This window comes from Orbicella franksi, chromosome 1 (assembly GCF_964199315.1).
Source record: "Orbicella franksi chromosome 1, jaOrbFran1.1, whole genome shotgun sequence".
In the NCBI taxonomy this organism is placed as follows: Eukaryota; Metazoa; Cnidaria; class Anthozoa; order Scleractinia; family Merulinidae; genus Orbicella; species Orbicella franksi.
The window spans coordinates 29,558,925-29,576,602 of NC_138145.1; the positions used below are offsets into that span (position 1 = coordinate 29,558,925).

The 17,678-nt window shown below is 38.5% G+C and overlaps 2 protein-coding genes across 2 annotated transcripts; one reads left to right on the forward strand and one right to left on the reverse strand.

Annotated features, from left to right (window-relative positions):
* Positions 1-1,682: 1,682 nt before the first annotated feature.
* LOC145501984 (uncharacterized) lies at positions 1,683-8,541 on the forward strand. Its single transcript, XM_081481309.1, has 5 exons — positions 1,683-1,947; positions 3,604-3,860; positions 4,812-4,926; positions 5,129-5,398; positions 7,592-8,541. Exons 1-5 carry the CDS (start codon positions 1,854-1,856, stop codon positions 7,930-7,932), a joined length of 1,077 nt encoding a protein of 358 aa, XP_081337435.1. The 5' UTR covers positions 1,683-1,853; the 3' UTR covers positions 7,933-8,541.
* A 1,288-nt stretch (positions 8,542-9,829) lies between these two features.
* On the reverse strand, positions 9,830-17,669 carry LOC145501926 (m7GpppN-mRNA hydrolase-like). The gene is made up of 9 exons (XM_081481304.1): positions 17,553-17,669; positions 17,322-17,473; positions 15,709-15,836; positions 14,739-14,837; positions 14,558-14,638; positions 13,981-14,052; positions 12,979-13,091; positions 11,910-12,166; positions 9,830-11,654 (listed from the first exon to the last, which is right to left on the reverse strand). The coding sequence occupies exons 1-9, from the start codon at positions 17,639-17,641 to the stop codon at positions 11,233-11,235; spliced, it is 1,413 nt and encodes a 470-aa protein (XP_081337430.1). The 5' UTR covers positions 17,642-17,669; the 3' UTR covers positions 9,830-11,232.
* Between the last annotated feature and the right edge of the window lie 9 nt (positions 17,670-17,678).

Here is a 17,678-nt window from a genome sequence, read left to right on the forward strand (position 1 = left end):
GTATGCTCAAAGGCCCTGCCTGGGATCTTATTACAGCTTATTGTTTAAGGGCCTCTCCAGGGATTTTGTTGTTTGTCAACCCTTTAATGCTCCAAAGGCCTCGATTTGGGATTTGGTTATTAACCTTGTCCAGCGTAAACGTAGGTTTCTTCTTTTTTTTTTTTCAACTGCTTATCTTTGCAAACTATTTTTCCCGTTATATTTACCGCATTGCAAGAGTCCGTTTTATCTATTTTAACTCTTTTAGTTTTTAGGTTGAATTTAACCTAGTTCTGCAATTATCACGCTCTATAATGTAATTTATGCACAGTATTGTATTCTTTTCGTTTGGTCTATTAATTATCACCCTGTATGACGCAATTTATAGTACAGCATTGTATTTCTCGTTTTGCATTTTCTTCCTGTATTGTATTAATCACGATGTATTAATAGCGCAATATTGTATTTTTCATTTCGTTACGTAATCTCCCACACTGTAACCGTATTTAAACTTAGTTTTCGTCCTTTTTCTCTTGTAACTGATGAAGGTCTAGGACCGAAACGTTTTTCTATTAAATTTTTAACTTTTTAACTTTTTTTACCGTCAGAAGTTGTCCGTCCTTGCTTTATCAAACGTTTTTAAATATATATATATATATTAACAACTGTCGGTAAAAACAGTCAAAATACTAAGATATTCATTAGCCCATGTAAATAGTTTGGAAGCCCTCAAATCCGTCAATTGAAGTCAATTTAAGTCAGTTATTTATTTATATGCTTTCTTATTAGTGGCGGTGAATAAAACTTGCCGGTCAATTGAACGATGTGAACGCAACATTCTTTTACAAGTCTTTTACGACTGCAAGGTGTATCTAGGAACAATTCTTCCTCTTTGCTTCGTTTGATCAGCTTTCAGTAATAAATAAGATGACAGGGCATCTAAGCTGAGGCCTGATGACGGGCACGCTGTTTATCAATTTCTGTGTCCGTTTGTTTTTTTAGTGACGATGAAAACTAACCAATGAGCGTTTAAGAAATTTGACAGTAGTTAGAACTCATTTCATTGTTTTTAAATGTTGTCGCGTCGCGAATCTCCCCGCGTCGGGAGGCTTTGAAATTAATTTATAAAATATAATAACTACAGGGTTAAAAAACATTTACCAAGCCTGTTATGTGTAGGGTTCTCTGAACAAAAACTTCAACAAATCATTATTTTTGCGACTCAAATGTTTCCACACAGCCCCTGCCTGTTTGAATGCCGCCTATAATTCATTAATTCCGCATGTACTATTCATGAGTTTGAAAGTTTTCCATCCGTTTTTCTACTTAAGATTTTAGCCCTAAAATATAAGATAGTCAAGCTCTTCGAAAAATAAGTCGATACGATATTCGAAACATTAAATACGGGCTTTTTACAACTGAAAAATAGAATCAAGCTCCAAGAATGTCCCTGTCGAACTACAGACACCTGTTTACTTGTATACACGCAGCATCTCGTGTGCATGAACGAATGGTCGTGTTTTGCATAACCAAGATAGTTAATTTTAACTCATTATCAATATATTATTAGTGAGTTGTTTTACATCCCGTGCCTCGAAGTTGAAAACTGTAGGCTTTTATAGTTAATATTTATGGCCAAAACGAATATCATAGTGAGATATTAGGTCAAATGAAAAAACGAACCTAGCGGGATACCATTCATTTCCGAGAACTTAAACAAATGAGTCTCAAGGACAGGTGCCAAGATCTCTAAGTACTTTGCATCTAATTACTTCCTGAGCCAGTCACTTAGATAGTACAGTTTATATAACACGCAATATCACTGACGCAAGACAAGAGCTTAATTCAGTTTAAGATCTTCTAATGGAGGAAGAATGGCGTCCTTGAAGACACTCGGCGGTGAGATTTCAACTATGTTTGTGGTTCTCTCTCTTCCTGTTGCACTTGTTTTGTCGAATTATCACGCAGGTAAGTAAGACTGGTTTCTGTATATATCATGAACCTGTTTTCCGTCTTGCGAGATCATTCCTTCCTTGTTTTCTTGTTCAATGTGTTAATTCTCGTGTCGGCTGCCTTGTAACGTAACTTTAAGAGACTTAACTCAGACATACTGAGATAATTTTTGATATCATATGACTAAGAAAAACCTGAGTTGTATCTCTGAGTTTTTTGCTGAATCATGTTTAGTGTATAGCCCGCATAATGAACTTCCTTTATAACCGAATAGCTTGATCATCTCTTTGCTTATGGACGATCGCGCGAAAATGTTCAACTCGATAGATTTTCGATTCTTCAAACTTCTACTGCGGACAGAAAATGAATTACTTGTTTCAGAAATGCATGAAAAAATTGGAGGTCAAGGACTTCGTTTCAGAGATAAAGGGTAGGGAAAACTAGTCTGATTTTCAAAAATTGGCGCGCCTAAATCAGCATGATCTTCAGGGTTTTTAGCTTAAAATATCAAAGATGAATCAACGAAGAAAAACTATCCTAGTAAAATTTTGTATAAGTGAATCCGTTGCGTTAATAATTCTAAATGTTGCCAACGTTTTCGCCAAACTTAACCGTTCAAGAGGCATTTGAAACCGCCGCTCAGATAAACGCAGAGCTAAAAAGAACGGAATTCAATGGTGCATTTTGCAAAATATTTAACTTTCTAATCGATAGATTTTCTTCATTTTTCGCTAAACGTAGAAAAGAGAATTAAAAGGAAGACATTCTACAAGGAGAAGAAACCGTTGCTGGCGTTGTTAAATGATGTCCGATTTCCGAAAACAACGCGCGTGGAGGACGCAAGTTAAACTTCTAGAGCGGGGTCCTGGGCCATGCTCCCCCAAGACGTGTTTTGAAATTTACCCTAAAGTTTCTTTCATTTCCTAGGTTTCCGAGTCATTATCGGCAAAAACTGACCGAATTCCGTAAAACGGTGGAAACCGGTATGGATCCACTTCTTCAACGGTTAAATGGTTTCGTTAAATGGTCGATTTTGAACAAATAAATTGTTCGCTTTAAGGAAGGGCATTTCTTGTGTATTTGAAGCCGTCGATGCACTGATATCAATCCAAATCTGTCTACCGTTAAGTTATTATTTTGTTATTCCTTGCTAGTTGTATTTCAAAACGGAACTCGAAGCATGTTTCTTGGCAACATGCAAGAATGAAACCGAGCTTAAAGACGCGAAAATTTTCCAGAAGAGAAACCGAGCTATGGCAATCAGGGTAATCTCGAGTTTTTTCATCGAGTTTTTATTAATCAGTCGCACTTTAGCGCGACAGTCGACTAAAGAGAAACCTTCGCCAAACGAGATTAATTAACAACTATCCACAAAAACGAGGACGAGCGGGGTTAAATATTACAACTGAACGGTATTCCTTTTTTCCAATGCGTAAGCAAGCCAAGACAGCTAAAATTACATTCAGACTGCTATTCAGACTGCTATTCAGACCTTAGCTGGCGTTGTTATTGTCTTCTTCTTGTTGTTGCTAAATCATTACGTAGTGTCTTACTCAAACCTTCATTAAGCACGTTGGTTGATTGTTTATTCGCAAATGACTCGATGTTATAATCCTCTACTTTAGTGGGAAAACTCTTTTATAATATACGACTGTTTTTTCACACAAACAGATGAAGAATCCCGCATCTTGATATTTAAGGAAGAAGTACCAAACAAGGCTCTGCATGGTCATGTGATCGCGACTGGGCAGGTGCTCAATGAGGGGAGCTGTCGGCTGCAATGTTATTTGGAGCCCGATTGTGTGTCCATTAATGTAGGTCCTTTGAAGGACGGAAGTCATCAGTGTGATTTAAATGACGTCACCGACGACAAAGAGTTTGCTGTTGTACTAACCCACATGACAGGCTTTACTTATAATGGTGTCGAGGTAAGAGCTGTGATAGTCACTCAGTCCTAGTTACGTTTTAATGAAAGGACAACTGATCACATACTGTTCTCGCATTTGAAAACAATTACCAAAATGTCAAATAACGACGTAGCAAATAATCAAGTGTGTGTTTACTATATAGTTAAGTTATGTATTTTCCAATTGTCCTAGCCCCCTTCACAACAACAGCAAGAACATAATCTGTTTTCTCACAATTTACATTTACAGATAAATTTACAGCTTTTTGATGTTTACAGTATACTTTTTCGGTTGATAAATATTAAAGTTAGAATATGGGGGTCAAGTAAACCATTCAGTTTTCTAGTTGGCCTCCATATTTACAAAATTAGTTAATTTTCGGTACAGGTAAGGAACCAGAACGGAGCTAGCGGAGAAAAAAATAAAATTGGATATGATATACCTACAAACGAACTGAAAGCAAATTACAATTAGAGTGAAATAAAATAAAAAGTAAGGTAAAACGGACAAGTTTTAGGAGAGAGCGAGTTTAAACAGAGCAAATGATAATGGTTACAATAAGTCAGTTAGTTTGGACATTGTCTAGAAAGTAGAAAGCATTTGATGTTTTTAGAAAAAGCGTCCTCATTCAGATCTTTTAGGTGTTGTGAGATGGTTTTCCAAAGATCAATTCATCTGCTTCCCAGTATTCGTTCTAACGCGTGGCTGGTACAAATTTTGTTCGATCGTGATTGGTTCTCCACGCGCTAATCTATTTGTCACGTAATTAACATGCGATCACGTGGGTGTCCAATTGGATACCTACACCATTTGCAAATCAATTACGTGTTTACTACAGTTTTTAAGACTTATTGAAAGTGTTACTGCACCCTCATCCGATTTTAAATTACTCACCAGATCACTCCCTGAATTGTATTCCACCCGGTCCATATTTAAACTCCTAATTTTATTTATCTCCTTTACACTAAGCAGAATCCATGTAGACACGGCCCATGTAAAAACAATGGCGCTTGTCAAGCTGGCTTCACCAGTGAAGGGTTTCGATGTATCTGTCCTATAGGAATACTTGGAAAGAAATGCGAGAGAGGTAAAACACCAGCAAAGCCTGCAGGGGTGATGTATATGAAACAAAATAATCCTTCAATTAATTAAACACGACCGAAATAGCTAAGAACACCAACTGTTAGAAGTGATAAAGGAGTGATATAGGCAGCCACATGCTTGACTTTGAACCACTGTTGCCACAATTATAGCTTCCTGAGAATTTTCCTTTTTTTTCCCCTTATCAGATTTGAGAGTGGGGTGTTTTAAAGTTGCTAATGGTCATACAGAACTCCGTGATCTGACTGGCGAAGTAAAATGGGATAATGCGAATAAAGCAGTGAAGAAGTGCGCTAAATTAGCTAAAGATGAAAGTGTTAAGTTGTTCGCTTTGGGAAAAGGTGGCGTTTGTTTATTTGGGCCGCATATGAAAAATACTGACCTCGACAGCGGAACTGAAAACGCACAGTGCCACAACGGTATTGGAATTGGAGACAGCGTGTTTTTATATTCCTTAGGTAAGCACTGAAATTTTCTTTTCTCTTTCTTTTATAAGCTGATGAAAAAGCTTTCGTTGTAGAATATCACACCACAATTCACATTACACGTGACAAGTGGCTGTAAATTTAATTCGTGGTGCCAGAAACTTGTGAACGCGCAGTAAGGCGCTTTTGAATTCAAAATTAGATTTTCTTTTTGTAGAATGTATTTGTCTCAGTCTTGCATTTTTCGTCAAAATTTACCTACCATGATACCTTAGCCAACTGTAAATCTTTTTTATTTGTTGTGGGCTATTGTGGGAGGATCACTGATGAATGATGATATTTTATGTCAATTTTTGTGTTATCCTGACACAAGAGACGATAAAAAGTTTGGGAAGTAATCAGCCATACAGAACTTATCCCCAAAATAATCCCTCATAAGTTATTTTTAAGTCACTCACGGGGAGGGTCCAGAAATAGCCAATCCTGTGACGCGAATATTTTCACGTGGACAGCTCAAGCAGCTTTCCACGCTTTAAGCCCTGGCCAAACGGAGTCGCAAGTAGACGCAAGTTCACAACTTGCGTCTACTTGCGACTACGTTTGGCCAGGGCTTGCGTGCACTTGCGTTGACTTGCGATGACTTGAGCTCACTTTGGTCGAGATCAAATTTTCACGCAAGTCGACGCGAGTTTTTCACCGTTTGGCCACCCAACCCAAGTCAACGCAAGTTGAGTGACGTCCATAAACCTATTATTAGCCAATGAAATACAGGATATGTCTGCCTTAAGATGGTTTTTTATGCGACTTGCGTGTACTTGTCAATGACTTGTGAGGAAACTTGCGAGTCCGTTTGGCCACCCAACGCAAATCTCTACTCAAGTTCAACTTGTAGCTACTTGCGACTACTTGCGAGTCCGTTTGACCAGAGCTTTACATTCTCCACGAAAACATCCACACAACGACAGGTAGTAACATTATCGCCAGAATAACTGGGTACCATGTCAAAAAATAACCTGTGAGGGGCTACGAATAAGGCTCGTGTGGTCAGGGACTTAACTCCCTGCTTTACATGTGTATCATGCATGATTAGTCAAGACAAAGTATAATTCACTACAAACATTTCGAACTTGTTACCGCTAATTGACAACTTGCTCCTCATGAAAAAGTCATGGCGAGTCATGATATCCTTTATAAAGTCATAATTATAAGCATTTGAATTGATGACTGTTCGTCGCAGAATGTTGATAGTATGTCATTAATTTGACATACTTCTAAGTAGTCCTGCTACTCGCCCGACATTCAATGTTCTTACAGTCGAACCTCTCGTAAGCGACCACCCAAAGTGTCAAGCCTCATTAGAATATGGTAACTGCCGAGACTTGCCCCAATGCCGATGCAATGTTTTATTCATATAAAAGTCAATTTCGAGAAAAAAAAAACGGTTCTTCCCATTCAGAAATTTCCGTTTCCCGTACTAACCAAGAAAACGACGTTACAACACCTTATTATCCATTTTTCGCTCCATTATCTGTCAAGTGGTCGCTTACGGAAGGTTCAAAACAAAGGAAAATTTCGAGCATTTAGCTCTAAAAGTGGTCGCGGTCGCTTATGAGAGGTGGTCGCTTGCAAGAAGTTCCAGATATAGTGATTTGACTCGGAAACTTTAAGTATTTTGGAAAACTGGTCGCTGAGGAGAGGTGGTCGCTTACGAGAGGTGGTCGCAACCGGAGGTTCGACTATATCTACATTTGATGACCACACACATCTACATAAGTATAAAATTTCCGTTTGATGTTGAGCCTTTGATCCAAGGCATTTGCCTCATATGTGTTTTCGGACAACTCGCTCATTCAAAGCTTTGCAGGGTTTTCGCGCTAAATGTCGTGTCCTACTATCGCAGAGAATATCTTGAAACGCGAACGTGTTGAGCAATGTAGCCTGTGATTTACTAAGCATCTCACCCAAGAAAATACCTAATAGTAACATGGTGAAGTTCGTCCGGGTTGTTGTTCGCCACAATAGACGGAGCCTAGACGGCTGCATGTAATATTCGGTCTCCAAAAACTATGGCTTATAACTTATATAGCAAAGAAATTTAAAAGGACCCTTGCCTCCGACAATAGCCCACGACAAATAAATATTTTTATTAGACTTAATCTTGCTATAAATTACGCTCTAAGCAAAGCTATTGTAAAAGGTCTCAATAATATCGCGGTGAATCCACAGAATCGTTGAGTCTTCAACCGCTTGGGTGTTATAGGGACAGTAAAAGCGACCGGGCTCTGCCAGATCTTTACCATAACCTCCGAGGAAGGATCCAATGGAACGCTACTAGACGCGGATTGGATCTAGTAGTGGAGCAGTGTGCAATACAAGCCTACAAAATAGGATACGAATACTTCGGCGTTCAAAATTATGGAGAGTGTTACGGTAACGGGACGAATTACACCAAACATGGTGACAGTCACGATTGCGATGTGTATGACAACGAAACTGGTCACGCAGTGGGAAAATCACTTGCTAATTTTGTGTATTACCTTAATAAAACAATGATAGAATTAAACTGAAAACACATTCTTCGACTGGAGACGCAAAATCAATCCCGACGAAAAGTGTCTGCTATTTTGAGCATCTTGAGTTAAGACCGTGGCGAACTATAAATGGACGTACTAGGCCTTTTTGTCTCTTGATTCAAATATAAAACGATAGCTCGTATTGTATCTGTCTACGTATTGAGATGCATAACGATGCAGCAGACGGATTATCTCTCTGAGCCAAGTCTCTCTTGTTGGGAATCCGCCTCTAGTACAAAAGAAGCCAATCATCTTTAACCGCCCATAGAAATCTCGATTTCATAACCTAATCGTTTAGTAGTTGATACTTACTGGGAATCCGTAAATGTGACTGGCTAAGCCATCGTTGATTATTCGCCCATTGTCAACGCCCCGCCTGTTTTGTCATAATTCTGATGAATTCTAAAGAGCCATCCTGTTGCATAAAAAAGTTACTTAACTTGAAGCTCAACTTATTATGTGATAGAAAAAAGTGGTCCCTAAACAATCTAACTACTTCCTCTCCTTTTTTTTTTACGACCAATTAGCAAAACGGCTGTCCTTGGCTCTTCGCTAATAAAAAAATAACCAATCTCGCAGTCTTCACTGTAATTATATGCATATATACAAATATAAACTAGATTTGAGACTTCCTAACGTCAAAAGTATTACCGATACTGTACCAGGGTTACCACCCACCGGAACAAAAAAAATCCCTGACTTTTCATTGACTGTAAAGCAATTTTCACTGACCGTGCAGGATGATTATTTTGGCAGTCAACAAAAATAAGGATGGCTCAGATAATTTTTAAAACAAAATTTCCTTATCTATTCAAAAATATCTAATGAAATAATTTGCGGCAACCTTAAGATAAAATTCCCAGACTTTTCACCGATGTAGAAATTCCCTGACCTGATACAAAACTCCCTGACTTTTCCCTGAACTTGAATAAAATCTTATTTTCCCTGACTTTTCCCCGACCGTGGCAACCCTATGTACTGGTACTGGATGTCCGAGAGTAAATATTGATTTCAATAACAAAAAATTAATTGGTATACCTGTGTATAGCCCCATTTTGCTGCGTAAAGCCCGGTTAGCCTGGTGTAGCTGTGTATATACCCTTTCAATGGTATACCATGGCATAAACTTTATCCCACGAGTCACTTGTATTTTCTCGGTATACGCACGAGCTTTTACAGGTATAGTTTAATAACGCATAACTATTTTATACGAAGCCACATAAAATACAGTGGTCAACGCAATCAATGCCACTTACGCGCGGCGCATGATGGGAAGGTTGGAGTGATGCCGTTGAAACTACAACGGCTTTCATGTATTCTGATTGGCTGTATTTTCTGAGGCATAGTTTAAGGCATGGTATAGCCTGTCATATGCTACACTTTATCTCGTAGCATACCATGAGATATCCTGCTTGTCACACGAGCCTTTTTGCAAAAAAATTTTTACCCTGCCATAGAATACAGTGGCAAAGACAGTCAATGCGACGGCCACGCAGTGAAGTACCGTCGAGCTTACAACAACTTTGCTCTACACTGACTGGCTGTATTTTCTATGTAACTTAATGAGTATTTTACTGTAGTCTGTTAGTTGTTTCCATTCTATTCGACAGCTGAGCACCAATTTATACTAGATTAGAGGCAACCTTATATCAAGAGTGTAGTAATTGTGGTCCCAGGATTTCCGATGGTTCATGAGGAAAACGAACGATAGAAAACGGCGAAACTGAGGGAGACTTTCAAAGAACAGCCTAAAGTTCGCGTACGATAATCGATGTGGACATGTGTAATCAGCTATAGTACTAGCATTTTGTTATGATAAGTTGTAAATAGGTTGTAACAGATTTCTCGTAGCCTTAAGCTGAACAATGATTTGGACACAAACTACACAAGTATCAGTGGTTTGTAAATGCTGGTATTGTCGTCCGTATGAGAAAATAGATACAAAAGTATTGGAAATCCATAGTTTGGCTAAACTATTCCTGCCACCCTTCAAAGGTCGAATCTTCTGTTCGCGTTCCTGTAACCTATGAAGCTTACGAGGGTGGGTGCTTAGCCCAACCGCTCAAACCGGAGGGTGAGGGTTTTCTCACGGGGTTTCCTTCCCCTAGCCATGGGTTCTTGCTATCAAGGGGGAATAGAAACTCGCCTCTCGCTATTGCAAGGAAGTAACTGTTAGAGTAAACTTTCCTTACTACAAAACACAGTATATTGACCGCGGTCATCCCGACCAGCGGCATACTTCATTGAATCTCCTATAAAAATTAAATAAGAAAGATTGTAGTAGGTTCCTTAGAAACCCTTTCTTGGCTCAGAGTAAAACAAAATGACACTTAGATACAATAAATTTAAAATTCAGTGCAGCGTATTCTCGCGATGAAGTTACGACTGTTAAATGACTTCATATGATTAAGAGTAAGTCAAAATTTGTATGATTGCAATGTTTCATGATTTCAAACCTATAAGGCTGAAACATGGGAACTAAATTAATTTGAACCCCTTCTTCGCATTTCTGCAAACACATTTTCCGCTTATAAACAATGGCTGCCATAAAACGCGCTATCCGAAAGATTACTGAAGACTACAGAATTTGAATAACTATGTTAAATCTGAGATCATGACATTTTAGCTCACTGAAAGCCGAGAAATAGGCATCAGTTTTACAGCTGGGGTTGCAGCACCACATTTAGCCGAAAAAGTGAGAGAAAACCGCAACACTAAAAACGAATTTTAGGTTGTGTCTTGAGAGCCTCGCCATCAAACTTCAGCAAGTAACTCATACAAGGGTTGCGTTGTAAGTAGTCAGTGTAGTCTGCTTTCACTCCATCTCCCTGGGAACGACGAATGTCGAAAAATTAAAACATGAGAATCACCGAGTAATCTCTTCCTGTTCGTGCAGGAAAAGTTCCAAAAACTTAAAATTCACGAGCTAAAAACCCTAAAGGTTTTTTATATCAATACTTAACGAAATATGTCTCAACTCGACCTAAACCTAGGTCTAATAACCTATTTCCATCAGATTTAATCGTTAAATGGTTCATGTCCTTTGTTATATACTGTTCTACCAAACAAAACCTTTGAGGTAGCTTTTCACGTGCGTTTGAGTGTGTGCGGTTTTGCCATGTTTAAGAACTCTTTAAAATTATCCTAAAATAAATTACAGTAATCCTCTAGATTAAAACACCATCTCGGGGGCCAGACCTGTACGACGACTAAAAACATGCCAAGCTCTTAGAGACTAGAGCTAAGCGTGACCATAATTACATGATGTCTGTGATTTGATGCATTTGGTGACCGCTACGTGGGCAGGCAAGCTAAAATGGGTTTCGTGTCAAACTTAAAGTTCAAAAACACCGAAGACGAGAACTGGAATTCTTTATCTTCCCAGCTGTGCTCTGAAGGGGAGGCTGTTGACTGCTTGGAGCGCGCAGACATGGGAGGCGTCCCATGAGGTAACGCATGTTCCTTATTAAAACCTTGCGGGTGGTGGTAAGGTTGGTAAATGGTCCCATGAGTAGTGACCACGCCCATGGGAGGGCGGGGTTGGTTCGTGGTAATTGGGCCATATCCCAATGTTCCAGACAGCAGTTTTTGTATTGGGTTTGGTGGTTCTTCCTCGTGTGATTCCTCCGCTGGCCGCTGCAGGATCTTGTAAACTGGTTTGTCGTCCTTCCCTTTCATAACGGGCGAGAAGTCGTCTTCCTTGAAAGCTTGATAATCTAAAATAGCAACAAAACAGAGCCTTCTTTACATCGCCCATGGGGCAGGAGGCACACTTTTTGGTATATCAAAATTCTTGTTCTCAATAAAAACAAACAGCACATGCTCGTCAACTAGAAAATCGCTTGCCTAGTAGTTGCTAAACAGGATATTTAAAGCATCATGCAACGCTTTAGTGACCCACTATAAGAGCAGTCACACAACGCTTGCATGATGGCCGAAGTCACGGCACCAAGAGGGCGCGGCCAGAATACCTTTTAAGGTCCTTGTTTTCTGTTGCATGTGATGTTGTCGTAGTGGATGGTTAAGTTCGTGTTGTAGCTGAAAGCGTTCCTGTTGTTGTTTTCGTCTTCTTTCGATCGCAGCTCGTTTTTGTTCCTGTTCAAGACGCTGCTCTTCCTTTGCAAGTAGTTTTTGAAGCTGGATATTTCCTGGTGATTCCACCGTGCTCGGGGCAGGGGTGGGGTCAGCTTCTTTTTGTCGAGCCGCCGATATCCACTTTCGAAGACCCCTAGGGAAAGAATTGACATCTCAGTCACTGAGACGAGGTTCCCGAAAAAACGTGCTCCTAAAAAATTTGCTCTACTGTCTCTTTCATCCAGAAACAAGACTCGAGGGATAATGCCGCAGCAATCAACCACACTACGGCAAGATGCAATTGCAATAGAGTGACACTGATTACCTTATTTTACATCTCTACATACTGTTTCACTTATCGATTGCATGTATAATACTTTAAAGTAAAATAAAAAAATGTTGTAATTCCAATAACGAAGCGCGCGAAGTCTAAAAATAGAATGCAAATTATTGGAACCCCGCGAGAGTCAGACAACGTAAGCGTGTTCTAGGAGAAATAAGAGGAAAATGAACGCCTAATTTTCGTTTTAAAAATTGTTTTAGGAACACTTGCTTACGCACTTGAAAAAGCGTCAAATCTTCCACCATTCCGTTTTGTTTGTCTGAGTTTGTCTGAGCATAGTTAGTAGTACTACTAACTATGGTCTGAGTTTGTCTGAGTTATGACGTCACTCGCGCGCTTCGCCATTAAAAGCGACTTCCTGAAGATTGCAAAAATTCATATCCAGCAAGAAAAGCCAGTCTTTCAGTTTTACAACGGGAAATATTAGTTCCCCGCGCAAAATGGAGGAAATCGCCGATCCGAAAAAAATTAAAAACTTCCGCAAAAATCTCGTGCCACACGGTAGCTTCCAAAGCAAACATGAGGGTTAATGTCTTTGATACACTTCTAAATTCCCAGAACTACTACTGAAAGTAACATGTCGCAATCAGTAATGAGAACTAAGTTTTAACTTCGTTTCTTACTTTACAAAAGGCATGACCATGAAGAACGCATTTGGGTTAAGTCCCAGTTTCTCGCGGCTCACTGTATCTTTCTTGTGGGATGGAAGATCGTTAACATAAAACCACTCTATGTTCTGTGGATCAAACAAACAAATTCAAAACTCTGTTCCTCCCTGGTTGAGATACGTTCACAGATGTATGATCTATACGGTTTAGAAAAGTGTCACATACGTATATGATGGTTAAAGACTTAGCCAAGAGGTGAGAAGAAACATCTTTGAACATTTTACAAGAGTGTCAACGCACCCTCTTTTACTTCCTGAAAACTGTAGTGAGCTACATTAACAAGATCTCTGCTAGGATCCTTCATGATAGTGTAATATTTGATGGCATCTTTCAAAAATCATACAAGTAAATGGTTAGTGGGTAGACTATAAGAAGTTGGGTTTTGTTCCTGAAATCCCCCGCGCGCGTTACCTTGGTTAATATTAGGGAAATTAAGGGAAGAAACAAGGAGGGAATAGGAAAAGGCAGGAAAAAACCTTCTCTCTTTTGCCTTTTTCTCCACGCCCACGCATCTCGCAACTCGTGGCTCACAGCTAGACCACTCTTGCATGATCACACGCTAGAAACTGAACTTCTCGCATGCTGGGAAAAGAAAGAGGCTTCTTGCAGTCTAGTTACTGGATGAAGAGAAAGTCTAGTTGGAAGACATAAACATTATTTCATTGCATCAAACCACGATGCGGAACATGCAATGTAATGGCATCAGGACTTAGAGAGACATTGTTCACTGTAGCAGAGTTACATGTTAGCATTTGGTGACATCATTTAAATATTTTAATCCCATGAAGGAAATATAAGCCTAGGATATTTTCACTTTTTAAAATTAAATATTTCTGTAACTACCATTACTATTGGTTAGTTCAGTATGGAACACTTAAAAGAAATATGCATCACACTTTGACAGACTTGACATTTTATTACTCTCATGGCAATATTGATCATTGTCATTAATTTTACCTTAATTTCTCCTCTAGTTTGTGGTTGGAACACTGTCTTTTCAGGTACACCAGGGACAATGTACAGCCTTACCTGTCAAAACAGAGAGAAATTCATAAAATAAAGGCTATACATGTATCTACATGTGTAACGTCAAATTTATGGATTACCATCTGACCAAGAATATAAGGGCCTGGAGGAGTTTTGTCAGTGACCTATGCTCCAAAATGGGAGTAGACAGGCTTCAGATCAGATCAGATACAAGTGTCATGAAATTTCCTACAATTTTTTTATGGTAGCAACTCTTCTGTGACACTTCACAAGACAATGATATTCCATAGCTGTGATGACAGTATAAAAAGACAATAACAGTTTCAGCAACTATGAATTTACAAATGTAGTCCACACACACCCAAAGGCAGGATGTGCTTTAGGTGAGAGCCTGCCCAACGTACAACATAGCTTTTCAACCACAAAAACTTCTCTCAGAAATTTCTTCAGTGAATTACTGACAATGTGATACTATGCAGTGTGAACATTATTCATGTAAACTGTGTACATGCTTAAGCAAGTACAGTCAAGTTTTTCAAAGTATTACTTGATGATCCTGAAAGTTGTGTTCTAAGTATGCATCTGGGTCAGCAAAAAATGACATGTCAAATCCAGTTTCTTCTAACACCTACAAGAGAGTAAGTATCATTTAATAAGATTCCTGCTAGATTAGTGATCTGCTACTAACAGCATTTTGATTTCTAGAAAAGACAATCATCCACACCCACCTCTCTTATAGCACAGTCAAATGCAGATTCATCTTTATTGACTTTTCCTTTTGGAAAACCCCAGCTTGTCCGTGACATGAATGGCTGCACTAACACACACTAAAACAACGACAACATAACATAATTTGTAACATTACATGTAAGTACTGTAGCTCAAAGAAATTAGCAGAAATGCTACTCTGTGTATTTGAAGGTAGATAAAGTTACACTGGTGTTATGACACAAGAGACATCAGTGTATATTAAGGGCAAAAAGGCCCCTTATCCTTCTAGGATACAATGTCTAATTCATGATATTTAAAAAAACAGAGTACATTTTCCGTGTTGCTATGTAACATATCAAACGCGATAGACAGCGTTTCACCTGGATATGAAAACACCAAGAAGATAGTTGAAAATATGATGTGCAGCAGAGTATTTTTGATGAAATTCAAGGCGTTTGGATAGTCAATGAAACATTATCTCGAGTGTTTGATACATCTTCTCAATCGAAACAAAAACTAAGGAGTAAATGGAGAATTAAAATCATCAAAATCTATGCTAATTAAGACTGGGTATCCAAACTTCCCTCACGGTTGTGATTTTCTTTGTTTTAACTTGATGAACTATTAATGAGTTTGAGAATGATTATTGAAACACTACTGGAAGTTTGAGATTTCTCCCAAACATTTTGAGTTCTCCTTAATTTTCACATTATTTTGAGTGTTTGTATATGTGTATTAAACTCAACTTATATGCAGAGAAAAGGTTTTCAACTTCTTTTAAAAAACACTGTGAGAAATAGAAATGAAAACTACTTGTTCATTTTGAATATCAGAATGCAAATTCTCCTCACTCATACAACCATTGTATAATCAGCTCTTGCTGCTCTCTGTATACACCCGGTTTTAGAAGTACAACTATTTTGTACAATTTGTTACTGGGTGTGGTCTAAAAGGATATAATTTATTGATGAATAATATTATTGTTACCTTTTCTAACATTTGATTTAACAATATTGCCCCATAAACAGGAACACTGTACTTATACTTTTTCCAGTTCTCAAACACTTGATCGATGTTCTCTCCAGTTTTATTAAGGAAACGAAACTGCTGAAAGAGTGACCGAGTTAAGGAAAATAATTATCCTGAAAAGGTATTGTACAGTCATGTACATGTAGCACAAATAATAATACATATACACCAAACTTCATACAGAGTTTACTTCGAGCTGGGAACTAGTTTGTTGGTTTTTTTGATCTCTCAGCCAATACTTTTAGTATACTGCAATACACATTGTTACAAGACACATTAGTATATATATTGTATTTAGAATCACTTTTATCAAATAGTATACGTGTATATATTGTATTTATAATCATTTATCAAATTCTCAATCGCAGATAATGCATTTCTAGCTAATCTTAGTTACCAGCCATTATAGCTGCATTTGACCTTCTATGGAAAATGAGTGCAGCAGGTGCTTCTCAGATGAAAAGTTTTTGGTAGTGTAAAACAGCAGATTTGGTGAGATTTTTACCGCTAAATACAAGAAACAATGGACAATACAATATACTGGAAAGCCACAGAGTGTACAATTATTAACTCATCTACATATACATAGAGTAACACAGTAAATGGTTTGAACCCAGGAGTATCAGTAGTTCGTATAGTGTGATCGTCCGGGTGAGTGTAGTTCTGAAAAGAACTGTTGTTGGTGACTGACGTTTCGACAACCTGAGCGGAAGTCATCTTCAGAGTCAAGTATACATAGAGTTTGATAAAAAAGATTTGAATGAAAGGGCTTGTAATAAAAATAATGTACAAAGACAGAAAACACTGGTACTGGGAGCAGGCAATATTGACTAAGAAACCCATTCCTCCTGCCACATGCAAATGACAATTTCCAACTTATGCAATGCACTGGTTACAGTTATGATCCAAACCCTCCCCAAAAAGTTTGATTGGTAAGGTCTTAAACAGTATAATTTATATTAAGCTTATGACAACTCCATATATAGAGGATATTACGCGGTGGCGAGAAGATACTATTTTATGTTCAAGTGGCAAGAACAATATCTCACGAGTTCGCTTCGCTCACTCGTGAGATATTGTTCTTGCCACAAGAACATAAAATTCATATCTTCGAGCCAACGTGTAATGTTCTTTTTATTATATGGAGAAACCAATTCAACAAAAGCAAAAGGCGGGAATCGTGACGTCATTGAACGATACGACACTCACAAAGGTGACATACGGAAAATACGCCACTCGGGTCCTGGATGAAGTGGCGTATGGAATCTGCGAGTAGTTTAGTTCCCAGTAAAACACTCTTCTCCATATAATAAAAGCTCATATGTACCTCTACTATAGTTAGCCAACAATATTGCAAAGCGTTTCAAGAGTTTTTGGCTTCTCGTAACCGAATAACCCTAAAGCAACCTGGAAATAAATCAGTAAGCTATCTTACCAATTGAACAAAGCATCGAACCTGAAACTGTTGAAAATGACAGTACATAGGTATGGTTTGTAAGTTACTTCGACCGTTTCGACCGCCGATTCTCATTCGAAGTGCAACTGATGGTAAATGTTTAGGAAAAGGATATTGATTTTGGTAAAATCCTTGAGGCCACAGGGTGGGAGATCAGGCTGCTCTTGTCTGTAAAAGTCAACGTAAAACCAATGTGCAGTTTCGATCTGAAAACACAATCGAACGATATCCTTCCTTTCCTCTTCCGGAATGTTGATCAAGAAACGGCTGAAGAAAGAAACAATAGGCACTGATTAAAAGTCAGACTACAAAATAAAAAAACACAGATGAGTAATTTCTGACTAACCTACACAGATCTTCTAAAACTGTTTGAGGAATAATCGAATTTGAAGGAAAATACGGAGAATCAGTTTCGATGCCATCTTCGGACGCCATCTTTAAAAATAACTTGCCTCGCAATCATACGAAGGAA